General features: G+C 48.8%; 1 protein-coding gene across 2 annotated transcripts in view; it reads left to right on the top strand.

Moving 5' to 3' along the window:
* plekhd1 (pleckstrin homology and coiled-coil domain containing D1) overlaps positions 1–26,840 on the top strand; it is a 75,536-nt gene that overhangs the window by 36,132 nt on the left and 12,564 nt on the right. Inside the window, exons 8-13 of one of the 2 annotated variants that reach the window (XM_033026644.1) lie at positions 410–503; positions 3,779–3,960; positions 4,796–4,928; positions 7,785–7,929; positions 9,590–9,742; positions 13,976–14,088. In XM_033026644.1, the coding sequence (XP_032882535.1) occupies positions 410–503; positions 3,779–3,960; positions 4,796–4,928; positions 7,785–7,929; positions 9,590–9,742; positions 13,976–14,019 (751 nt within the window). In that variant the 3' untranslated portion in view covers positions 14,020–14,088. Of the gene's footprint in view, positions 1–409; positions 504–3,778; positions 3,961–4,795; positions 4,929–7,784; positions 7,930–9,589; positions 9,743–13,975; positions 14,089–26,840 lie in introns of those variants that run through there. The other variant, XM_033026643.1, reaches the window with a different exon arrangement.

Here is a 26,840-nt window from a genome sequence, read left to right as displayed (position 1 = left end):
GAAACTCTTGAATTACCTCGTACAGTGGGACAGGTCCTTTATCAAGAATCTATATACTGTAAATGGATTGATTGTAATCATGTATTGTCTTTCTGCTGACTGGATAACACGCAACAAAAGCTTTTCACTGTACCTCGGTACACGTGACAATAAACTAAACTGAAACTGAAACGACTGCATGGCTCCTTGAAGCCTACATTGAATACATACCTCTATGGTAACTCATCCAAAAAAGTCACGTTATACGACATCCACACTCCACATTTTCTAGTGAATACTCAAATTCCTCTGGTACATCCGTTAATATTTTTCTGAGTTGCTATTACTATTATCACTGTAAACTTCTGTCTTTTACTAAGGTTGGCGGACATGCAGAAGTGGTAATGAGTCGGGTGTTATTTGTTTGCAGTGAGCTGGAGGTGACGGTGAAGTCATTAACGGCAATTGAGGAAGAAAAGAAAGATTTGCACCAACTATCAGAATCCCTGCAAAACAATTTAGAGGTGAGTGTTTGAAAGAGGCATAGATGAATGATGAGTGATGGTTGAGAGCAGGCTCCAGGCTGATGCTGACTACATCAGGAGCGCTGACTCGTGGCTCCTTGGCTGTGCTGTGTCGCCTACTGCTCAACGCCTCTCAACTCCGTCAAACCCTGTATTGAAGGACTGAGCGCAATGCCCAGCTTGATGCTTGAGTAATTCAGCATTAAAGACCATAAGATCATCATGTGATAGGAGCAAAATTAGGCCATTCAGCCCATCAAGTCTCTTCAATCATGGCTGATCTATCTCTCCCTCTTAACCCCATTCTCCTGCCTTCTCCTAACCCCTGATACCCGTACTTATCAAGAAGCTATCTATCTCTGCCTTAAATATATCCACTGTCGGCCTCCACAGTCTTCTGTGGCAGAGAATTCCACAGATTCACCACACTCTGACTAAAAAAATTCCTCCTCATCTTCCTAAAAGAATATCCTTTAATTCTGAGGCTATGACCTCGTCCTAGACTCTCCCACTGGCGGAAATATTCGCACAACATCCACTTTATCCAAGCCTTTCCCTATTCCGTTCATTTCAATGAGGTCCCCCCTCATTGGCAGCAAATTTAGGTCAATATGTCATTATGGGAAACGAGAATCGTGGAAGATGCCCGGAATCTGAAGTAAAAACTGGGAGAGGCTCCAGCAGATCAGACAGCAGCCGTGGAGAGTGAAAAAGAGTTAATGTTGCAATGGAACTGATCATCTCGGAGATCATTGACCTGAAAGTCTTTCCTTTACTTTATAGTTTATTGTCACATGTGACAAGGCACAGTGAAATTCTTTGCTTGCATACCTAATCAATTTCGTCCAGAGATGCTGCCTGTCCCACTCCAGCATCTTGTGTCTATCTTCTGGCAATGAGGGGGCCCGGTTTTGCAGAGTTTGGGGAATCACAGTTCCAGAGTTACTAGTGTGTGATATCTAAGAACAGAGTTTAGGATATGAATCCATGCAGAAGAGTGCATTGTACGCATTGCTTTAACGTTCTCCTTGAGAGTTTGTGGACTATGAAGAGTTCTGGGGAGACTGTGAAGAGCACTCATTGTTCTGGACTCCCCCGATGTTGGGGGAGTCCAGAACCAGGGGCCACAGTTTAAGAATAAGGAGTGAGCCATTTAGAACGGAGATGAGGAAACATCCAGTACCAACCCTGAAGAGAGTCATAGTCGTACAGCACGAAAACAGGCCCTTCAGTACAACCCACCTACACTGACCAAGGTGACCATCCAAGTTAGTTGGCCTCATATCCCTGCCTTATAAATATTGTTATTGTACCTGCCTCAACTACTTTCTCTGGCAGCATGTTCCATAGATTTACCTCAGGTTTTGAATACATTTTTCCACTCCCACTTTAAACCTATGTCCTCTAGCTTTTACTAACCCCTAACCTGGGGAAAAGGCTGTGGATTCACCCTATCTATTCCCCTCATGATTTTATACACCTCTGTAAGATCACCCCTCAGCATCCTGTGCTACAAGGTATAAACTCCTAGCCTGCTCAATGTCTCTCCATAGCTCAGACCCTTAAGTCCTGACAACATCCTCGTAAATCTTATCTGCACCCTTTCCAACTTCTTTCCTATCGCAGGGTGACCAAAAATGAACGCAATATTCGAAGTGCATCCTCACCAATGCTATGTACAACTGTAACATAATGTGCAGCAAGGAACAGCAGATGCTGGTGTGCACAATGTCCTAACTTCTATTCTCAATTCCCTGACTGATGAAGGCCTGCATTCTAAAAACCTTCTTTGCCACCCTGTCCATGTGTGACGCCACTTTCTGGGAACAATGTACTTGTGGTCCTAGATATCTCTGCTCTACTACACTCGCCAGTGGCCTTCCACTCGCTGTGAAGGACCTGCCTGGTTTGACTTCCCAAAGTTCAGCAACTCACACTCATCTGAATTAAACTCCATTTGCCATTCCTCAGCCCATTTGCCCAATTGATGAAGTTCCCACTGTAATTCGTGATAGCTATCATCACTGTCTACGATACCATCTATGTCAAGCTTATATCCCCAATTTCAGAGTTCCCCAACAGCACTTGAGGAAATAGTATCTAGTTAACACCAAATCAATTATCGATTTAAAATCTTCAGTGACTTTTGCTCTCTGTGCTCTCAAATTCAAGGATCCACAACCCCATATTTTGCTGCTGGGAGCCCAGCCCAACTCTTTGTGGTCCCTTCTGATCTGTGCATTGACCATCACTGATGCATGCCAACATCGCCACGTGTGGATGCGATGAGTTCTACACCGTAGATCCAGACCCTTCAGCCCACTCTGTCTTTGTTGACCACGATGTCTATTTATACTAATCCCATTTGCCTGCAATAATTCCATATTCCTCTGTGCCTTGCTCATTCAAGCACCTCTCAGATGCCTCTTAAATGTTATTACTGTCTTCACCACCACCTCCTCTGGCAGCTCATTCCAGATACTAGCTACTCTTTACGTGAAAAATCTACCCCTGAGATTCCCTTTGAACCTTCTCCCTTTCACCTTAAACATACGGCCTCTTTTTTTCAATACACTTCCCATGGGAAATAAACTCCAGCTATCTACGGTACACAAAAATGCTGGAGAAACTCGGCGGGTGCTGCTGCTGCACTCGCTGAGTTTCTCCAGCATTTTTGTGTACCGTAGATTTTCCAGCAACTGCAGTTCCTTCTTAAACACTAGCTATCTACGCCTCATCATATATCTTGGTGACCAGAACTGCATTCAATACTCTAAGTGCGGTTTCACCAAATTCCAGTACAGTGGTAATATGATGTCCGAACCCTGATATTCAATGCACTGACTGATGAAGGCAAATGTTCCAAATGCATTCTTTGCCGCTCTGTCTCCCCGTGTGGCCACTTTTGGGGAACTATGTACCTGCACCCCTTAGGATAGTCTATTCAGCAAGGCACGCCTGAGCCACTCACTGTGTATGTCCAGCACTTTGCTAAGAGAGGTGAACCTCTTTAGAGGTTCATGCCCATTCCGAAACAGACATTAAGTGGAGTTAGTGTGGGAAGGAACTGCAGATGCTGGTTCACTCCGAAGACATGCACAAAGTGCTGGAGTCACGCACGGGGTAGGCAGCATCTGTGGAGAGAATGGATGGGTGATGTTTTGGGTTGTGATTCTTCTCCGGGAAGGGTTTGTTCTGCTGCTCACTGGCACTGGGTCGCCGGGAGCTGGCCCAGCCCGGCCTGCACTGACCTGCCTTTCTCTCCGCTGCTACAGACCCTGTCGCAGGAAAAGCAGAGGACCCTGGAGAAGCTGCAGGACAGCGAGCAGCAGACCCAGCAGCTGACCAGCAAGAACGTGCAGCTGTCCGAGTCCAGTGGCTCCTTCCGCACCATCCTGCAGCGCATCGAGGACGACATGAAGAAGCTGCAGGGGGAGAAAGTGCTGGCGGAAGAAAGGTGAGAGAGGGAGGGAGGGAGAGAGCGAGGGAGAGAGAGAGAGAGGGGGGGGAGGGAGAGAGGGAGGAAGAGAGGGAGGGAGAGAGGGAGAGGGGGAGGGAGAGGGGGAGGGAGGGTTAGAAAGAAGGAGGGAGAGTGGAAGAGAGGGAGATGGAGTGAGAGGGAGGGAGGGAGAAAGTGCAAGGAAGGAGGGTGCATTTCTGGGAGGTGATACTATAGGGAGGGTGGACTGCAGGGAAGGCACCGAGCAAGGTAGTTATGGAGCACAGGCAGACTGCAGGGTGTACCACAGGCCGGGTGTACAGTCGAGAGGGTTTACTGCAGGGAGGGATTATATGGTGCATGTAGAGGAGGGAGAACTCCAGTGGGTATATTGTAGGGAGGAATACAGGGAGGGAGATGGGGAGGGTGGAGATAGGGGGATAGACAGAGGTGAAGGGCCAGTGGAGGATGGGCAGGATGGACAGTCAGTGGGGGATGGGTATTCAGTGGGTGGGGAAGGGGGTTTGGGGGTGGACGGTCAGTGAGGATGGGTCTGGGTAGCCATCCGTGGGTGGGGATGATCGGGGGTCAGTGGGGGGAGGGGTTAATTGGGGAGAGGTCAGTGGGGGGAGCGGTCAGCAGGGAGTGGTCAGCGAGAGGAGAGGTCAGGGGGAGAGGTCAGCAGGGGGGGAGGTCAGTGTGTGAGCGGTCAGCAGGTGAGAGGTCAGGGGGAGAGGTCAGCGGGGGAGAGGTCAGCAGGGGGGAGAGGTCAGCAGAGGGGGGTAAGTGGTCTGTGGGGTGGGCCGGGGGGAGTGACGGGGCACTGACCCCAAGCCCCCCGTGTTGTCCGCAGGTTGCGGGAGAGGGAGCAGCGATCGTTGGCGCTGCAGGAGGAGCGGGAATTTTACTCCAGCCAGTCCCGGGAGCTGCAGCTCTCACTGTCCGAGCTCACCGCCGAGAAACAGCAGACTGAGAGCGAGCTGAGGGTGAGGCCGGGGAACATCCAGCAACACACACACACCCTGGGGCATGGGGGGGGGGGGGGGGGGTGGGAGTCAGAGGATGGTCTGAGGTGTTTGTGGGTGAGGGGTGAGGGGTTAGTGTTGTGTGAGGGGAGGGGTGTGTGGGGGTGAGGGTTGGGAGCGGGGGTTGAGGGTGGGGTTGAGGGGTGAGTGATGAATGAGAGGTGAGGGGACGGGGTGTAGGGTGAGTGGCTGTTGCCTGCTTCAGACCACGTCCCTGCTGAAGTGTGCTGCTCCTTAATGTTGAGCAGAACCTGTGGAGCGCTGAGATCACAGGGGTAATTGACTCTTCGGATAAATCACAGGAGGGGCTGTTCCTGGGACTCCCACAACCTCTGGACCTGCCTGTGCTTTGGTTGGGTACTTTAAAACCTGATCACCCAGATGCACTTGCCAGGCAAACACCTCAGATCCAAAACCAGTGACCTCTGCTTAATAGGGGCAAATGTAGCAGTGTGACGAGTCCCAGTTATACAACACGGAAACTGGCCCTGCTATCCTCTCCGCCCAGATAATATCATCTCATTTGCTTGCATTAGGACCATATCCCTCTGTGCCTTGCCCATCGAAGTGTCTGTCTACATTGTCTCTTAAATGTAGTGACTATACCTGACCCAATCACCTCTTCTGATAGAACCTTCCTGACAGCAACCACTGTCTGTATGTAAACAAAAGCTTCTTGATAAACCTTCTTCTTGTTCTTCTTCTGTAGAAGGGTCTCGACCCGAAACGTCACCCATTCCTTCTCTCCAGTAATGCTGTCTGTCCCGCTGAGTTACCCCAGCATTTTGTGTCCACGTTTTTGTCTTAGACGTCTTCTTTTTTTTGTGTCCCCACCGTGGGAAGGAAGTGTTGTGTGGAGTGGACTGGGTATAAAAGCCGTGGGTTAGCTCAAAGGCAGATTCCTTTCTCAACAACGCGTTAGCTTGGCATCATTACCTTCACATTTTAAGTGCACTGCGACGAGGTGTTTATGGATGTAATCGAATCAATTTGTGCATTGATTTACTTTGATGCTTGGTGTCCTTGGTTTAAGGTTTGTTTCACCTTCCCCAGTTACCTGGAGAGGTCTAGGTAAACAGGCAGAGGTGAACAGATGAAGAGTGGAAGGGAATCAAGCTGTTGATGCAACGCTTGGCGCAAATGTATCCCAAAGATAAAGAGGGAATTGAGGAGAAAGAAACACAATCTGTGGTGAACAAAGGAGGTCAAGAATATTAATAGCCCTGTCCCACTGTACGAGTTCATTCAAGAGTTCTCCCGAGTTTGTCCTGATTCGAACTCGGAGATTTACGGTAATAGCCGCTCGTAGGTACTCGGGGCTCTCGTGGACATTTTTCAACATCTTCATGAGTCTTCCCGAGCTTACCGCGTTCCCCGAGTACTTGCCGTTAGCGTTATGAGCAGCTAAGAAACGTTCCCGAGCTCCGACGTACCCGCTACGTTCATTCTACGTGCTTCCACGGGTTTGATTTTTTTTTAAACTCGGGAGAGCTCTTGAATTAACTCGTAGAGGGACAGGGCTTTAAGGGTGGCGCAGCTGTAGCGTTGCTATAGCATACCGCACCAGAGACCCAGGTTTGATCCCGACGACGGGTGCTTGTCTGTGTGCAATTTGTACATTCTCCCCGTGACCTGTGTGGGTTTGCTCCAGGATCTCCAGTTTCCTCCAAAGGCGTACAGGTTTGTAGGTTAATCAACTTGGTAAATTGACCCTAGTGTGTGTAGGATAGTGTTAGTGTGCAGGGATCGCTGGTCAGTGCAGATTCGGTGGGCCGAAGGGCCTGTTTCCCCGCTGTATCTGTAAACTAAACTAAACTAAATAACATTAAATAGAAAAGTATGGCAAGTATTTTTTATGGTGGTAGGGAAAAGATTTAATGGAAACCTGAGGGGTAACGTTTTCACGCAAAGGGCGGTAGGTGTATGGAATGAGCTGCTGGAGGAGGTAGTTAAGGCAAGGACTATTGCAACATTTAAGAGACAGACAGATGCATGGATAGGACAGGTTTATTGGGATATGGGCCAAATGAAGGGTTGGCTGGTGTGTGCAAGTTGTGCAGACGGGCTTGTTTCCACCCTGTGTCACTCTATGACTATGACTCAGACAAAGGTTGGTGGGCTGTTAGGAATAAAGTCCTAACCTGCCCAACCTCTCGCTATAGCTCGAGCCCACAAATCCTGGCAACATCTTAGTAAATCTTCTCTGCATCCTTTCCAAGTGCCCATCTAAGCCTTTCCCCTTGCCTGTGTTTGACCCATATCCTCTATCAAAGCACCTTGTATTTTGCTTGTGCAGCTTCCAACCCAGCGGTATGAATATTGACTTCTCTAACTTCAAGTAATCCTTGCTTTCCCTCTCTCTCTGTCCCTCCCCCATCCTAGTTCTCCAAGGAGCTTCACTGTCCAGATTAATCTTGCTGTTTGAGTGCCCCGTTGTCACCTTCTGCTCAGCTAACAATGAACCATTTAACATTCCCTTGAACAACGTCTGCTTTGATCTATTGTTTTCACACCTTGCGCTGTCCTTTTTACGCAGTACATTTTCGTTGTACCCTTCCATATATCTAATCTCCCTCTCCCCCGACTCTCAGTCTGAAGAAAGGTCCCAACCCGAAATGTCACCCATTCCTGGTCTCCAGAGATGCTGCCTGTCCCGCTGAGTTACTCTAGCATGTGTCTATCCTCCAAACCCTTTCTATCCATGCCCCCAATTGTATGAATCCTGCCTCACACTGTAGACTGACCCAGTGGCACAGGGGTCGGAGACCAGAGGGACATCTCCCTCTAACTCAAATGGGGCCTTGTTTCTTGGGCCAGGAGGAGATGAAGTCTCGCGTGCTGCTGGAGCGCCGGCTGAAGGAGGCGGAGGAGGCCTTGGTGCGGCTGGAGCAAGGGCTGTCCTCCAACGAGCGCACTGTCGAGAGGACCGAGCGGATGAAGGGAGACGTGGGCGAGCTGAGGAGTAAGTGAGCAGGAAGATGGCCGCGGGAACGCAGATGGTTCGTGTCGTGCTCTGACCCCCCGCTCCCCCCATTCCCTCCCAGCCAAACCGATGGCCAGCGATGGCCCTTCTTCAAAGGGGAGAGGTTCAGGCAGTGAGTGAGGAGCTGGCGGAGGAGAGAGAGTTTGGGTTCGGCTCCAAGGGTGCAGAGTTCCTTGAGGGTGGTGTGATGGATGAGTTTGCACAAGTACCAAAGGGAGAGACAGGCACAAAATGCTGGAGTAACTCAGCGGGACAGGCAGCATCTCTGGAGAGAAGGAGTGGGTGACGTTTCGGGTCGAGACCCTTTTTCAGACTGAAGGGGGGAATTCTCATGGAGAGAATTAAAATAGAGGCAATTCTGCTAGCCAGGCTGAGTCAGGGGGCACTAGGTCAGGGGGCACTGGGTCAGGGGGCACTGGCTCAGGGGGCACTGGGTCAGGAGGCACAAAGCTGGGTGTGAGTCTAGCTTCAGATGGTGAGTGTACGAAGTGTGTGGTATTCTGAAGGATAGTGCTTCTTATCCATCTCGTACCCGACCTCTGTTCTCCCATCTCTCCATAAGGTCATGAGATCATAAGTGATAGGAGCAGAATTAGGCCATTCGGCTCATCAAGTCTACTCCGCCATTCAATCATGGTTGATCCATAACCCCTGATACCCGTACTAATGAAGAATCTATCCCTGCTTTAAAAATATTAATTGACTTGGCCTCCACAGTCTTCTATGGCAAAGAATTCCACCGATTCACCACCCTCTGGCTAAATAAATTTGTCCTCATCTCCTTCCTAAAGGAACGTCCTTTAATTCTGAGGCTTCGATCTCTGGTCCTAGACTCTCCCACTAGTGGAAACATCCTCTCCACTCTATCCAATCCTTTCACTATTCTGTATGTTTCAATGAGGTCCCCCCTCATTCTTCTAAATTCCAGCGAGTACAGGCCCAGTGCCGACAAACGCTCACCATATGTTAATCCACTCATTCCTGGGAACATTTTTGTAAATCTCCTCTGGACCCTCTCCAGAGCCAGCACATCCTTCCTCAGACATGGTGCCCAAAATTGCACACAATACTCTAAATGCGGCCTGACCAGCGCCCTTTGGAGCCTCAATCTCCACTGAGAAGCTCCTTGAAGCCATTGTTCTCTTGGAGTGTGGTTGTCCCTGACCAGTACAACCCCTTTGTTCGTCAAACCAATTTGCGTGAGTGAAACGTGAGGCCAGAGGGAGCGGCATGGGTGGAAGGAGACAGGGGAGGGGGAAGTGGGATAAGAGCAAAATGTGGGACTCGAGTAATGGGGTTGGGGTGGGGGGGGGGGGGAGGGAGATGAGGGGGAGGGAAAAGGAACAAGCTGACCAAGATGGTGGGAGAAATGTATGAGCATAGGGGTTGGGGGGTGGAAAGAGGAGAGGGGATGACACGACCTCAACAGATTAATGACCACATGATCTTCATTCACTAAACTTGCCAACTGTCAGCAGCTCGGATGACGTGGGAGTTAACTCTGGAGCTACTCCCTGCCCCATGCGTGACCCATATACATGATGCTCCAGTACCACGGGATGTCGTGATGGAGTTAACTCTGGAGCCACTCCTTGCCCCATGCGTTGCCCATGTGTTACTCAGTGCTTGTCCTCCACAGAGTTCTTTGAGGAGTGCATCCGGAAGGCTGAGATCGAGGCCAACCTGCCGATCATCATGAAGAACTCTGTCTACGTGCAGCGGGCCGCCGCTCGCCGGATAAAGAGCTGCCGGTTCCGCCGGAGGAAGTCCACTGCCGTCTGGAATTCTTTCGGTGAGTGCCCACCACCACGGTGAGGGGACCGGGAGGGCGATGGGAAGGGGAGTCTATATACAGGGAAAGGTGCGCAGTTGTGTTTGATTGGGGAAGAGATGGAGGGAGGCCAGGTCCTGAGTCCCTCGTCTTCCTGTGGTCCACCTGGGTGAAGGGGAAGATGAGGAGAAGCTCTCCAGCTACTCCCCACGTACACATACACTGCCCCCTTTGGCTGATGGTCCCCATCGGCTAGCTGGCTGTTCACGTCAACAGCAGGCACCCTGGTGGCTGTTTTTGCATCTCCGCGCCCCGTTCCCTCAGAGAACAGTGGAAGCACTCACAGGCCGACTATTCCCTTTACCTGCTGGGGTGACCATTCTTTTAGTTCCCACACTTTTCCCCTGGGAACCGGTGTGGATCAGTGGAGGAGTTTACCAGCTGATTGACATCTGACTGATGCAGGGGCGGAAATCCTGGGGGGGGGGGGGGCACGTTCCCCCTCCCCCCTGCTTTGAGACTATTCTCCCCCCCCCCCCCACCCCCCCCCACATGTTTTGTAATCCGGACTTTATCAGACGCTTTCTAGGGGCTGAATCGACCCGTTTACGGGGCCTTTCAGCGCCCGGCGCAACTTAAAATCAAACTGCTGCATCAAGGCGATCGAGGCTCCTGATGTTGAAGCCACGCCGGGCGATGAAAGGCCCCGTGAACAGGCCGATTCAAGCCCCACGATTCGGGGCGAACGAAGCTGCTGTTGCTGGAGTTCGGAGACGGTCAATAACCAGGTCAGCTCCTGATGTTACCGTCCACAGGGCCCACAGCCGAAGCCTCGCATGTGCGCGCATGTGCATGTGTTTGCGCATGCGCACGCGCGGCCAAGAAACTGTGTCCCCCCCCATGTTTTGACAGAGATTTCCGTGCCTGGACTGATGCATCACTGCGTAAACCATCACAGTATGCCCCCCCCCCATCTCAGCCTTTCTCTATGAGAAAGGAGAGCCCATGTGTTCAGCTACTAACGATTCTGCCCCTCAGTTCTGCTGTAATCCTTGCATGTTGCGCAGAGCAGAGCTGTGAACGGCTCTCCAAACGCACGCTAACCAAGGCTCAGTGTAAGTTTAACGTAAGTTTTTCTTTCTGACCGTCTAGAAGTCAGCCTCGGGTGTAGGAAGGAACTGAAGATGCTGGTTTACACCGGAGATAGACACAAAATGCTGGAGCAACTCAGCGGGACAGGCAGCATCTCTGGAGAGAAGGAATGGGTGATGTTTTGAGTAGAGACGTCACTCATTCCTTCTCTACAGAGATGATGCCTGTCCAGCTGAGTTTAGTTTAGTTTAGTTCAGAGATACAGCGCGGAAACAGGCCCTTCGGCCCACCGAGTCCACACCGACCAGTGATCCCCGCACTTTTACACTATTCTATCCTACACTAGTGACAATTTTACATTTACACCAAGCCAATTGACCTACAAACCTGTACGCCTGGAGTGTGGGAAGATCTCTGAGAGAATGTACTAACTCCAGCATTTATTCCCGCGTTTTGTGTCTATTACAGAAGTCAACTGCGGTCCTTTGCTTGCATGCTTTGTTGGTAGCGTTAGAGATTTGTGATACTAGATCCCTGTGCTCCTCAATTATATGTCTGCTTACCCGACAGCATGTGGCCCCCTGGTGCTCCTGTAGCTGTGACCTTCCTACCCCCTGGCTCAGGCTGCAGTGAGACGAGCTGCCCCAGAAAGATCAAGAGCCAGTTTAATCGATTAGGCTATCACATAGAAACATAGAAAATAGGTGCAGGAGTAGGCCATTCGGCCCTTCGAGCCTGCACCGCCATTCAATATGATCATGGCTGATCATCCAACTCAGTATCCTGTACCTGCCTTCTCTCCATACCGGCACAGTATCACTTTAGTTTATTGACACGTGTACCGAGGTACAGTGAAAAGCTTTTGTTGCGTGCTAACCAGTCAGCAGAAAGACAATACGTGAACACTGATTACAATCAAGGCATTGACAGCGTACAGATCCTAGCTAAAGTAGGAAGTGTTGCTGTAGGAGTAGAGAGTTAAGAGTGTGGAGTGATTGTAATATGTGCTTGTAGATCTGCTTCTGTGGCCAGCACACAAATAGTCGCCCGGGTTGGGGCAATGGGGAAAGTTTGCCCCACTTCCCGCCTAGCCCTGCCCCTGTGACTGAGTTTATCCAGGAAGCATGTTCCATTTACAATCACCTCTGATCCCACCCACACCATGGTCGGTTCTTCACCCATCTACTGCCTTCTTGCACCCACCTTCCTCCCCTCCATCATCCTCTGGGCCTGAGCAAAGTCAAGTCACTTTTATTTCTATAGCACATTTAAAAAACAACTCTCGTTGACCAAAGTGCTTTACATTGGTGGAGGTACTAACATTATACAACAGTGGTTCATAGATTAAGTACATAAATACATACATATAGCCCTCCCTCAGAGGACGTCAAGAAAGGCTTGAGATTAAAGATGAGTTTCAAGTCTCAATTTAAAGGAGTCGATGGAGGGGGCAGTTCTGATGGGAAGAGGGATGCTGTTCCATAGTCTAGGGGCTGCAACCGCAAAGGCGCGGTCGCCCCTGAGCTTATGCCTAGACCGCGGGATGGTCAGTAACCCCAGTCGGCCGATCTGAGGGACCTGGAGGTGGTGTGGTGGGTAAGCAGACTTTTAATGTAGGTGGGGGCAAGCGCGTTAAGGGTTTGTAAACATAAAGAAGGATCTTGAAATTTATTCGGAACCGCACAGGGAGCCAGTGGAGAGAGGCCAGGATCGGGGTCCCTTTTTCGGGTGCCCTTCAGGAGTCTTGCTGTGGCGTTTTGGACCAGTTGCAGGTGGGACAGGGAAGATTGGCTGATGCCAGTGTAAAGGGAGTTGCAGTAATCGAGGCGGGAGGAGATAAATGTGTGGATGATCTTTTCGAGGTCGTCAAATTGGAGGAATAGTTTTATTTTAACTGTCGTCCAAAGCTGGAAGAAGCTAGCTTTTACCACGGCATTGACTTGTTTGTCAAATTTGTCAATGGTTTGTGGATGTCCCAGAGCAGAACCAGAGGAGTTGTTATAACCCCATGTGTCTCTCTCCTTGGGACTGTCTTGTTCAGTCCAATGTTTTCCATTACATTGATGCTCCAACATCTCTCTGCTTATTTCCACTCCTCCATTTTAAACGTCACACAGACGTGTTAAATCTCATTGTCCTCACCCCTCCAGGGCTCTTGTCTGCAACCCCCTCCCCTCAGCTCCTCCAGCCTCAGATGCCCGCTGGCCACTTCACTACTGAAGCCAAGGCTCGAGTCCCTCTGCCTTCTACTCCATCTGCTCATTCCTTGTGTTGTGTCTCCTGTTGTGTCAGTGTTAAGCTTGCGTCCGCTGTGTGTTCCAAGATTGCAGTCGAGCTCCTGGTGCTGCTTCCTTTTTCCTGTAACCCGGCTGTTTTAAGATCCCTGCTCTGAACCTTTGGAACTGGAGCTGAAGAGCGGGTCCTTCCAAGATGATGAGACGTTATTGTCACTTGTACCCAGCTAGCTGCGGTGAAATTATTTGTTTTTGTAAGCACGCAAAAGAGTCGGCACAAAGTTGCCGACAAAGTTACAAATGTACTCATCCCTTCTTCGTTCCCACATTTGTTCTCGGCGTTCCCCAACACCAGACCCCCCTTTGTTCTTGTCCCCCCACCCTCCATTCCAGGCCCCCTTTGTTCTCGGCGAGGTGGCCGGTCCACCTCAGCCCGACCCCATCCTCAGCCCATCTAGACCCCGCGGCTCTGTCCTCGGCCCCACTCTGTTCGAGGCTCCGACCCGACCTGGAGGCTGCGACCTCCAGTGGTGGCACGTTGGGCAGCCCTGCTCTTGCTCAGCACACTGGTGATAGCTGCCCCCAGCCCACTGTGGGGCAGTGCTGGTGGAGAGGTGGGACGGGTGCGGGGAGACGGGGAGCGCACACGCAGGATGTGTCCACTGACCACTGGGGAGTGCAGCAGGCAAGTCACACACAGTCTGCGGCACTTTGCCCACATGGCAATGATTCCCAAAACCTCAGTGCGAAAGGCAGAGATCCCAACTCTCCCCCTACCCCACCACCTCTCCCCCACCCCTCTCCACAACCAACTCTCCTCACCCCTTCTCCCCAACCCCTCCCACTCCCCCTCCCTCCCCATCCCCACCCCCTGGTGCTAGGGGGCTGCCGGAGGGTCACTGCCAGCTGCCCTGTTTCTCTCCTGCAGCTGGTGTTGGGCATCACTCACAGGGAGAGTCGGCAGAGACCTGAGACGGGGGTCATGAGACGGCAGCGGAAGACGGACACGCCTCACGCGGCGGGAGTGAAGCTGCTGAAGCCCGGCCTAGGCGGGTGCGGGCCCGGGGACGGGGTGGGGATGGGGCAGTCTGGGGCTTGCTCACCCGCTGGGGGGAGGAGGTTCGTCACTACCCTCAGCACAACATCGCCACTCCTCACCCTCTCCCACCCTCTGCCCCCTCACCCCGGCGACAGTGACTGTGGTGGGACGGACCCCTGGTCAAACCCACTGACTGCTGACTCTCCTGGGGGCTTCAGTGCATCCCAACCCATCATCACGGAGCTAGCAAACCCACCTCCCCAAGGTCCAGACTGAAGTGAAGGCAGCTTCTCTCTGTGGTGATTAACTCCCCCTGCCCCAACACAGGCATCAGTCTGAGCCATAGAGTCAGAGCTTTACAGCATGGAAACAGGCCCTACGGCCCATCTTGTAAATTGGGCTAGACCTATTTGCCTGCATTTGGTTCTCTAAACATTTCCTATCCTTTTAATTGTCCAAATGTATTTTAATAGTTGTAATTGGACCCTCTTCTGTAACTTCCCCTGCAGCTCCTTCCAGATACAGACTACCTTCTATGTGGAAAAGTTGCCCCTGAAGTCCCTTCTTTCCTTAAGGCTATGCCCTCTAGTTTTAGAATCCTCTACCTTGGGGGGAAAAAAGCCAGTGAGCGTTCACTTTATCCATGGCCCTCGTGATCTTGTTCACCTCAATATAGTCACCCAGCCTCCTATGCTCTAAAGAAAATATTCCCAGCCTATCCAACCTATAACCCAAGCCCACTAGGCCAAGTAACGTCCTGGTGAAATGAGTAGGAAGGAACTGCAGATGCTGGTTTAAACTGAAGATAGACACAAAAAGCTGGAGTAACTCAGCGGGTCACGCAGCAGCTCTGGAGAAAAAGAATAGGTGACGTTTCGGCGTCGAGGCCTGTTTCCTTTATCATCGTTACATTTTTGCATATCTTTCATTCATTTGTTTCTCGACATCATCGTCGATATCTCTTGTTTCCCTCTGCCCTGAATCTCAGTCTGAAGAAGGGTCTCGACCCAAAATGTCTCCCATTCCTTCTCCTCAGAGATGCTGCCTGGCCCGCTGAGTTACTCCAGCATTTTGTGTCAAATATCCTGGTGAATGCCTTCTACACCCTTTCCAACTTAATGCCATCCTTCCCTATAGCTGAGTGATCAGCAATGCACACAGTACTCCAAGTGTGGTCTCATCAATGACATACAGCTGAACCATGATTCCACAACACTTGTACTCAGTATCTTTCCCTATTAAGGCAAGTGTGCCAAATGTCTATGCAGCACACTGTCCACCAGACTCACCATTTTCAGGGACCATGCACCTGTACTCGCAGATCTATTTGGTTTGCAACACTCTCCAGGGCTCTACCATTTACTGTGACAGTACAACATACTGAAGTGCAACACCTCACACTAGTCAGAGTCAAATTTCATGTGCCATTCGAAGATAGACACAAAATGCTGGAGTAACTCAGCGGGCCAGGCAGCATCTCTGGAGAGAAGGAATGGGTGACGTTTCGGGTCGAGATCCTTCTTCAGTGTCAGCCTTCCTCAAACCAGCATCTGCAGTTCTTTCCTACACAATCCATGTGCCATTCCTTGGCTAACCTTCCCAATTGATCTAAATCTTTTAAACTTGAATATCCTTTCTCATTGTCCACATACGCCAATTTTGGTGTCCATTGTAATAAAAAAAACAATATTAACTACATTGCCTTAATTATTATTAATGTATATAACAAAGAGCAGCAGGCCCACCCCTAACTGCCTCAACGTCCATGATATTCTCCTCAGTAAAAACAGACGCTCTACACAAAGACACTGATCCTAAAGGGATTCTTTCACTAGCTATCCTTTTTCTCATAATATACCTGTAGAAACTGCTGGGATTTTCCTTTACCTTGACTGCTGCTTCCATTCCATGTTCTCGTTTGCCCTCAAAAATTGTTTTCTCAATCTGAGGTGTCTGGCCCAACACACAGGCATCAGTCTGAGGTGACAAATTCCCTCTGACCCAACACCTGAGACCCCTAGCCTGCTCTCAGAGAGGAATATTATGTATCTATTACAAGAGTTAGTCTTTGCTCCAGAAACATAGAACTGTAAATGCTGGTTTACAAAAATTAACATAAAATGCTTGAGTAACGCAGCAGATCAGGCAACATCTCTGGAGAACATGGTAGGTAACGTTTTGGGTCAGGACCCTTCTTCAGACTGATTGTGTGCGTGTGAGGAGGAGGGGGGCGGGGGAGAGAAAGCTGGAAGAGAAGAGGTGCAGGACAAAGCCTGGTAAGTGATAGGTGGATACAGGCGAAGGAGGGTTTTCTGATAAGCAGATGGTTGGATGAAAGCCAGAGATGAAAAGACTGAAGGTGTGAGACAAAAGAATTGAAGCTAGAGGAAGGAATGTCAGTGCAAGGGGAAAGGGAAACAGTCAAATCTTTCCCACCCCTTGCCACTTTCTGTAAAGACCTCTCCCTTTGCAATTCCTTGGTTCACTCATTGCTTCCCACCCAAACCACCCCTTCCCCAAGTACTCTCCCATGTAACATCTGTCCCTACACCTCCTCCCTCGCCTCCATCCAAGCGTAGATCCAGTGATTGGATCTGAATGCTAACCACTTTAATCCACTTCCATACCGACCTTATTGTCCTGGGCCTCCTCCATTGCAACAGTGATGCCACAAGCAAACTGATGGAACAGCATCTCATAGTCCACTTGGGTAGCTGAAAACCCTATGGCATGAACTTTCTCCAATATTAAGTATCTTCAACCCGCCCCCTTCAGTCTCAGTTTAGTTTATTGTCACGTGTACCGTGGTACAGTGAAAAGCTATTGTTGCGTACTATCCAGTCAGCAGAAAGACATGATTACAATCCAGCCATTTACAGTTTAGATACATTCTTCCCCCATCCTGCCCCGTCACCTTTTTTATTCCCCCCCCCCTCCTCTCTCTTCCCTGTGCCCCAGTTGGACTCGCACCTATTTCTCCCCTCCCCTTACACCTACATTAATTCCTCTAGCTTCACAATTCGCAACTCTTCTATCCTTTTGTCTCACACCCTCTGTCTACATTTCAGGCCTTTGTCCAACCGGTTGCCTTAAAACTCCCCTTACTTGTATCCACCTATTACTTGCCAGGCATTGTCCTGCACCTCCCTTTTGCCAGCTTTGTTTCCCCCCCCCCCCACCCCTTTCATCCCATCAGTCTGAAAAAGGATCCCGACCCAAAACGTCACCTATCTATGTTCTTGTAAGATGCTGCCTGATCCGCTGAGTTATCCTTGTAGTCTTTGCTCTATACCGTTGATTAGAGAAAGCAGGCTTGGTCTATTTGTAAAAAGAAGAATGGACGCTGTTAATGTCAAACTATGTGGGATCTGTAGATCCATTGTAGAAACAGTTGAAGAATAAATATTTTGCACAACATTTTCAACATGACTCTGAGTCCCACACCTTGGTTTGCAGTGAATATCTAACTCCCTGGAACTGTAACCCAGGCACAAACAGTCCAGGCTTCCATCCTAATGCCTCTTTCCATTAGATGTTTAATGGACACTGATGGTTTTCTCCATGACCTGATGTAGATGTCATCAGTTTTGCTTGGTTGGTCCATCAATTGTAAATCTAGCAGGCAAACTTCTTCTCTCCCGGGAAGCGAGTAGAGTGTGGTGTGTGGGGAGGTTGAGGCATTGAAGGAGAAGCTAGGTTCGTCCTTGAGGGAAAAGGTAGTGGACAATCCACTAGATGATTGCACGGGCTCATGGAGTGGCCGGTCTCTGAGCTACACATTCCACACTCCGTACCCTGCAGTCAGGTACTTGCTTGCAAGGCATTCCATGTCCTGTTCCATAAGCTCCACCTTGATCTCTCATCTCCTCCGTCTCTGCATTGGTTCTATTGTTCTGTTCGTCATGTGTCTCAGATCGCCCTGACTCATCCCCAAGTCTGTCTTTATGTCGGTTTTCCCTCTCTCCTGATCCTTAACCCTTTCTGCCTCCTTCAGTTCAAATGATGGCTCCACTCCCCGCTCTTCCCCCAAGTAACTCGCTGAGATCTTTATGTCTCTCCAATCCTCCAGTATTGTCCACATGACGTTGCTGGATTTTTAACCAGTGCCCAAGACTTGGCTCACACTTCTGCCCTTAATCTGTGCTATAAGGCCTCTTTCTTCAACCGGTTTCATGGTCATTGGTGCTTCTGTGTCTATGCGTTTAATAACCCTCAAAGGAGTGCAGAGAGGTGACGCCGTATTGATAACACTATATAAATACATATTGTTGTTTGCACTGGCATGTGACAGAAAACAATCTGTGTGGAAAGCTTGTATATTAAGAGGCACATGTGGTTGCTTTCAATTAGCAAACATTCCCGGAGGGACTGTATGGTTGACTGGGTCGACAAATTGTAAAGAAAAATCTTCAGGTGTATCCAGTCTAAAAATAAGCTGAAAATCTGCAGGCAGATGCTGGTAATCTGAAATAGAAATGGAAGCTGCTGGGAACACTCAGCAGGTCGAGTAGCATCTGTGGAGAGAGATGCAGGGTTAATGGTTCCATCTTGTATCAGGTCTGATTGAAGATCGGAGAGAAAACAGAGTAAGTCAGGAGGTGGAGGAGCGGGGAACAAAAGTGGGCAGTGCATGAAAGTGTGCAATTCGGGACATAACGTGGGATGAGGATGAAAGGCAATAGGTTGTAGAGGAAAGACAACAAAGAGGTGTGCGTTTTCACAATTCTGTATCTTTTGCCTGATTGGAGAGGGGAGAAGATGGAGTGGCCAGGGTGCGACACGTCCTCAAGGTTACACGGTTAACTCCCAGGATGGCGGGACTGTCATATGCTGAGAGAATGGAGCGGCTGGGCTTTAATACTCTGGAATTTGGAAGGACGAGAAACATATAAGATTAATAAGGGTTTGGACGCGCTAGAGGCTGGAAACATGTTCCCGATGTTGGCGGAGTCCAGAACCAGGGGCCACAGTTTAAGAATAAGGGATAAGCTATTTAGAATGAAGATGAGGAATCACTTTTTCACACAGAGAGTTGTGAGTCTGTGGAACTCTCTGCCTCAGAGGGCTGTGGAGGCCAGTTTTCTGGATACTTTCAAGAGAGAGCTAGACAAAGCTCTTCAAGATAGCAGAGTCAGGGGATATGGGGAGAGGGCAGGAACAGGGTAGTGATTGTGGATGATCAGCCATGATCACATTGAATGGCGGTGCTGGCTCGAGGGGGTGAATGGCCTACTCCTGCACCTATTGTGTATTGTCCTTAATTATGCTACTGGCCTTGCCAAAGCACCGTGAGGTATAAATGGAGTCAATAGAAGGGAGGTTGGTTTTTGTGATGGTCTAGGCTACATCTACAATGCAATATCTGGCAGGCTTGGATGGAGCTGTTCCCAAACCAAGCTGTGATGCATCATCCTGAGAAAATGCTTTCTATGGTGCATCTGTAGAAGCTGGTGAGGGTTGTTGGGGACATGCTGAACTTCCTAAGCCAGGGAGATCACACTGTGACTACAGGGTCAGGTAGGTCACACTGTGACTACCATGAATACATTGTGGAGTGACCACGCCATCAATACATTTTACGGAGATCAAAATATGAATACAATGTAGAGGAGATCACTCCCGATATACAGTGTAGAGGGGTCCCATCACAAAATATGAATACAGTTCAGGTGAAATCACATCATTGATCACTATAAAGGAGATGACACCGTTAATTGGGGAAAGGACCATGCCATGTATGTAGCATAGGATGTATCACACCCTGAATACAGTGCAGGAAAGATTGGACCGTGAAAACAGTGTGGACGAGTTCACAGCATGGATACTTTGGAGGGAGGTACAGTATTAAATTAAACGAGCTACACTTTTGCTTATTCCTCTCGACATGGGATGAAAGGAAGGTGAGAAAGCCAAGATTTTGCGTCAACTGTGGTTTGCAGTTGGGGAATAGAATGTGGTGAGGATGGGTTGCTGCAGAAGGAATGGAGCCTCTGGAATGCTTACGTTGTCTGGTGGTGACATTGTGGTGGATGTTCCCAGGAGAGTGGAGATGGGTGGCTGGAAAGCAATGACCAGGAAGACTCCCATCAGAGGTTAGAAAGAAGGATATGGTAAGGGCCAGTGAAGGTCTATGTTTGAGGATGAAAATGGATGACGTATTGCAGCCAATGTTGGGGACATGACCATCACCAGAAAGGATGTGACGGCAGCCAAGAAATTGGAAGAAAGGAATGAGGTCCTTATAGGAAACAAGGCGAGAGAAAGCATTGTCCAGGTGGTTGCAGGGGCTTGTGGGCTTGTGAACTCTGATCCAACATGAGATTGGAGGTATACCAGCCAAGGGAGGGTCATAACTTACCAAATAGTGAAAGGCTTGGAGAGATGTGGAGAGGATGTTTCCACTAGTGGGAGGATCTAGGACTAGAGGGCATAGCCTCAGAATTAAAGCCTTTAGGAAGAAGATCAGGAGGAATTTATTTAGTCAGAGGGTGGTGAATCTGTGGAATTCATTGTCACAGAAGGCTGTGGAGGCCAATAGATAGTTTTAAGGCAGAGAATGATAGATTCTTGATTAATATGGGCATCAGTGGTTGTGGGGAGAAAGCAAGAGAATGGGGTTAGGAGGGAGAGATAGATCAGCCATGATTGAATGGCGGAGTAGACTTGATGGGCCGAATGGCCTAATTCTGCTCCTATCACATGCAGGGGCGGAAAACCCGGGGGGGCCAGAGGGGACACGTCCCCCCCATGTTTTGAGAGGTGGGGGACATCCCCCCCAAGTTTTTGTGATCCCGATTTTAAAATCTCCGCTTTTAGCGCTGGATTGAGCCTCCGAAGCTTCGCGTGTGTGTGTGTGTGAGTGTGCTCATGCGCGCGTGGCCGCCAAAAAATTGTGTCCCCGTCCCCTCCATGTTTTGATAGCGAGTTCCGCTCTTGATCACATGAACATGGCCATTAGAGATGGCCAGGATGGAGGTGAAGGATAGCTATTCGATGGTGGGGTCATGATCGAAAGGAAGACATGAGGAGGTGCCTCAGAGCGAGCAGCTGGTAAGATAATGGTCAGGGCATCAAAGGTGAGAGAGGTCCAAAGCTCCCTGAAAGTGCCAACACAATAGATGTGGTGATAAAGAAGGCGTATGGTATGCTTGCTTTCATCGGTCGGGGCATTAAGTGTAAGAGTCAAAGCTACAGCTTTATAGGACTTTGGTTAGACTGCATTTGGATATTGTGTGCGGTTCTGGTCACACCACTCCAGGAAAGATGTGGAGGCTTTGGAGAGGATGGAGAAGAGTTTTACCAGAATGCTGCCTGTATTAGATTCAGATTCAGATTCAGATTCATACTTTATTGTCATTGTGCAGTGTACAGTACAGAGACAACGAAATGCAGTTAGCATCTCCCTAGAAGAGCGACATAGAATATGAGCAATAAATAAATATATTTACGTGCATACAGTCATAGTAGTGCAATAATTTTTTTTTCCTGGTGGAAGGAGTGTCCGCAGGGGGGAGGGGGGGTGATTGGCAATCACCGAGGTACAGTGTTGAGTAATGTAACAGCCGCAGGGAAGAAGCTGTTCCTGGACCTGCTGGTCCGGCAACGGAGAAACCTGTAGCGCCTCCCGGATGGTAGGAGGGTAAACAGTCTGTGGTTGGGGTGAGAGCAGTCCTTGACGATGCTGAGCGCCCTTCGCAGACATCGCTTGCTTTGGACAGACTCAATGGAGGGGAGTGAGGAACCGGTGATGCGTTGGGCAATTTTCACCACCCTCTGCAGTGCTTTCCGGTCGGAGACAGAGCAGTTGCCATACCATACTGTGATACAGTTGGTAAGGATGCTCTCGATGGTGCAGCGGTAGAAGTTCACCAGAATCTGAGGAGACAGATGGACCTTCTTTAATCTCCTCAGGAAGAAGAGACGCTGGTGAGCCTTCTTGACCAGAGTTGAGGTATTGTGGGTCCAAGAGAGGTCATCGGAGATGTTGACCCCCAGAAACCTGAAGCTGGAAACACGTTCCACCTCCGTCCCGTTAATGTGGATGGGGGTGTGCGTGCCGCCCCTAGACTTTCTGAAGTCTACAATGAGCTCCTTGGTCTTCTTGGAGTTAAGAGCCAGGTTGTTGTCAGCGCACCATGCTGCTAGGAGCTGGACCTCCTCCCTATAGGCCGACTCATCATTGTTGCTGATGAGGCCAATCACCGTTGTATCATCTGCATACTTGATGATGGTGTTAGTACCATGTACAGGTGTGCAGTCGTAGGTGAAGAGGGAGTAGAGGAGGGGGCTCAGCACACAGCCCTGTGGAACGCCGGTGTTCAGGGTGAGGGTTGAAGAGGTGTGCTTGTCTAACCTAACAGACTGGGGTCTGTTGGTTAGAAAGTCCAATATCCATTAGGCATAAGGGAGGTTGGACAAACTTGGATTGTTTCTTTGAAGTGACAATTCAGTTTCAGTTTAGTTTATTGTCATGTGTACCGAGGTACAGTGAAAAGCTTTTATCGCGTGCTATCCAGTCAGCGGAAAGACAATATATGATTACAATCGAGCCATTTACAATGTATAGATACATGATAAGGGAATAACGTTTAGTGCAAGGCCTTCTTCTTCTTATAGAGTCCACACACAAAATTAGAAGTTGTTCAGCCAGAGCTGAACACATTTCTCGGCATCTGCATACAATGGTGTCTGTCTTGTCGCTTCTTGTGCTTCTTGTGTGTGGTGGTGGAAAGATTGGTGGAAACAGGGCCGTGACATGAACGCTCTTTCCTTGACGCCAGTGCAAGGTAAAACCAGCAAAGTCCGATCAATTATAGTCCGAGGGTCACCAATGAGGCAGATAGTAGTTCAGGACTGCTCTCTGGGTGTGGTAGGATGATTCAGTTGCCTGTCAACAGCTGGGACGGAACAGTCCCTGAATCTGGAGGTGTACTTCTATACCTTTTGCTTAAGGGGAGAAGAGGGAGTGGCCAGGGTGTGACTCGTCCTTGATTATGTTGCTGGCCTTGTCAAGGCAGCGTGGGATATAAATGGAGTCAATGGAAGGGTGGGTTGGTTTGTGTGATGGTCTGGGCTGCGTCCACAATTCGCTGCAATTTCTTGCGGTCTTGGATGGAGCTGCTCCCAAACCAAGCTGTGATGCATCTTGATAAAATGCTTTCTATGGTGCATCTGTAGAAGTTGGTGATGGTTGTAGGGGACATGCCGAACATTGGTGCAGAGGCGTTGGTGTGCTTTCTTGGTCGTTGCTTCAATATGGGTGGTCCAGGCGTTGTTGTCTACGAAGTTGAATTTTGGTTGAAGGCAGACTTGATAGAAGTATATATGAGAGGCATAAATACGATAGACAGTCTTGATCTTTTGTAGACAAAAGTGCTGGAGAAACTCAGCGGGTGCAGCAGCATCTATGGAGCGAAGGAAATAGGCAACGTTTTGGGACGAAACCCTTCTTCAGACTGATGTAGGGTGGGTGGGGGGGGGGGAGGGGGCTGGGAGAAGAAAGGAGAAAGGAAGAGGAGGAGCTCGAGGGCTGAGGGAGAGCTGAGAGGGGAGGAGACAGCAAGGGCTACCGGAAATTGGAGAAGTCAATGTTTATGCCACTAGGGTGCAAACTGCCCAAGCGGAATATGAGGTGCCGCTCCTCCAATTTACGGTGGTGCTCACACTGGCCATGGAGGAGGCCCAGGACAGAAAGGTCGGATTCGGAATGGGAGGGGGAGTTGAAGTGCTAAGCCACCGGGAGATTCTTAAACACAGTCATGATCTTTTCTCCAGGGTGGAAATGATCGATGACTAGAGGGCATGGCTTTTAGGAGGGAGAAGCAAAGTTGAAAGGAGATGTTTACCATGTTACCCGCTGCATGTGTTTTTACACAGTGAGATGTAGACTTGAGTGGAGAGTAATGCAAGCTCCACAAAGTAGCAGCTCCTTGCGGTCCAGGAAGGGTCCCACACCAATATCCATTTTGAGGAAGTAAAAGAGGTTAGAAATGAAGTTGTTTCGGCTGCTGTTACCATGGGAGGATCCACAGGCCATCCCAATGAGAGATGGAGGGTCAAGCCTTGCGCCCAGGAAATTGGAGGTTTCACACGGCGAGAAGGGATTGGAAACATCCCTGACTTAGACAGGGATGTGTTAGCCAAGAAACATTTAGAGAGACAGACTCCAGCGAGCGGGAATGTATTTTACTGCCCACAATGGAGAGCATGTCATTGTGGCCTCACTGTCCCTGAGAGGCTTTATTTTAATTTAACAGCAATGGATTTCCACTGGCATTTTTTCCTGCTGCTCGTTCTGCCTTGTGCCTGGTGTACGGAGGGAATTTGTCGATCTCTCTGTATTCCAGCCTTCAGTCAGCAGATGGCAGTGTTGCCTTGCAACCTGTCACTTCACATCCCTGCTCGCAGCAGACATGCACATCATTGGTATGCAGTTAATGCCTAAAGCTTGGAATTAAAACACATTCACTGCATGGGAGGCCTTTCAACCATTACATCCATGTTAAAGGTATATTGGTATTAGGGTTTATGAACAATTTGTCAATTATTAAAATTGTCAAACAATAATAGTACCACTAATAATATATTTTTTAATTGTGTTGTTTACATTTTTTAAATGATTTCATTAATTGTGTTGAGCAAGACTGTTCAATAGAAACCTCCTTTATATCCACAGAGGTATAAAATGGGAATGTTTTAAATTCAGTTTGACGTTTTCCTCTTTCTCAGCACTGTACAATCCCGCTCCCACCTGGAGCTATCCATCATTCATTGTGGCAGTTATGGAGCCTGCCCACTATCCTCCTGAGATGTGCGTCCCAACCAGACACTACAAGACAAAGAATGACAATTTCACTTGCTGCCTTCATTGTTCTCTTTCCCCCATCTCCATCCTCGCACTAACTCCCAAGTGTAAACGCTTTCTTGCCGACAACTCTCCAGACCCCGTCAAATGCATTTACTATGCGGTTCACCAGGTTTTGTGGGCAGAAGCAGTTTTACTCTCCACCTCCCAGCCCAAGTCCAGGAACAGCAGGTTGGGGAGCATGACTTCTTTGTCGAAAACATGAATGTATCAAATTCCCTCAGTGTTAAATGTAGATATTAACTATGATTTTAATTGACGATGCAAGTGTTTCTATTCTTTCATGACTTCAAGTGTTCCAGACTACTTCACAGATCATGGGATAATACGACGAGTTCCAAATGGGGATGTTGTGGCCGCTGTGGGAATGTGGTTGCGAGACGGACACAACTGGCAGCTCAACGTTACATGGTTTTGATGTTTCAGACTCTGATGATGGAGAGGGAGGCAAAAGAGGTGGAGGAGTTGCGCTACTAATCCGGGGGGCAGTCATGGCGGCATTCCGAGTTTCAATTTATTTTATTTTATTTAGTTTATTGTCACGTGTTGTCACGAATTATCACGGGTACAGTGAAAAGCTTTTGTTGTGAGCTAACCAGTCAGTGGAAAGACAATACATGAGTTAGTTAGTTAGCAGTCTTGTTGTGCGTGGCCCCTTGGGCAAGAGTGACCATAATATGGTTGAGTTCTTCATTAGGATGGAGAGTGACATTGTTAATTCAGAAACAAGGGTCCTGAACTTAAAGAAAGGTAACTTTGAGGGTATGAGACGTGAATTGGCCAAGATAGACTGGCAATTGATTCTTAAAGGGTTGACGGTGGATATGGAATGGAAGGCATTTAAAGACTGCATGGATGAACTACAACAATTGTTTATCCCAGTTTGGCAAAAGAATAAATCATGGAAGGTAGTGCATCTGTGGATAACAAGGGAAATCAGGGATAGTATCAAAACAAAAGATGAAACATAAAAATTAGCCAGAAAATGCAGCCTACCAGAGGACTGGGAGAAATTCAGTCCAGCAGAGGAGGACAAAGGGCTTAATTAGGAAAGGGAAAATAGATTATGAAATAAAACTGCAGGGAACATAAAAACTGACTGCAAATGTTTTTATAGATATGTGAAGAGAAAAAGATTAGTTAAAACAAATGTAGGTCCCTTGCAGTCAGAAACAGGTGAATTGATCATGGGGAACAAGGACATGGCAGACCAATTGGATAACTACTTTGGTTCTGTCTTCACTAAGGAAGACATAAATAATCTGCCGGAAATAGCAGGGGACCGGGGGTCAAATGAGATGGAGGAACTGAGTGAAATCCAGGTTAGCCGGGAAGTGGTGTTAGGTAAATTGAATGGATTAAAGGCCGATAAATCCCCAGGGCCAGATAGGCTGCATCCCAGAGTACTTAAGGAAGTAGCCCCAGAAATAGTGGATGCATTAGTGATCATTTTTCAAAACTCTTTATATTCTGGAATAGTTCCTGAGGATTGGAGGGTAGCTAATGTAACCCCACTTTTTAAAAAGGGAGGGAGAGAGAAAACGGGGAATTACAGACCAGTTAGTCTAACATCGGTAGTGGGGAAACTGCTCGAGTCAGTTATTAAAGCAGCACATTTGGAAAGTGGTGAAATCATTGGGCAAAGTCAGCATGGATTTATGAAAGGTAAATTATGTCTGACGAATCTTATTGAATTTTTCGAGGATGTAACTAGAGTGGATAAGGGAGAACCAGTGGATGTGTTATATCTGGACTTTCAGAAGGCTTTCGACAAGGTCCCACATAAGAGATTAGTATACAAACTTAAAGCACACGGTATTGGGGGTTCAGTATTGATGTGGATAGAGAACTGGCTGGCAGACAGGAAGCAAAGAGTAGGAGTAAACGGGT

This window comes from Amblyraja radiata, chromosome 9 (genome assembly GCF_010909765.2).
Source record: "Amblyraja radiata isolate CabotCenter1 chromosome 9, sAmbRad1.1.pri, whole genome shotgun sequence".
In the NCBI taxonomy this organism is placed as follows: domain Eukaryota; kingdom Metazoa; phylum Chordata; class Chondrichthyes; order Rajiformes; family Rajidae; genus Amblyraja; species Amblyraja radiata.
This window is presented reverse-complemented; position numbering and strand designations above follow the sequence as displayed.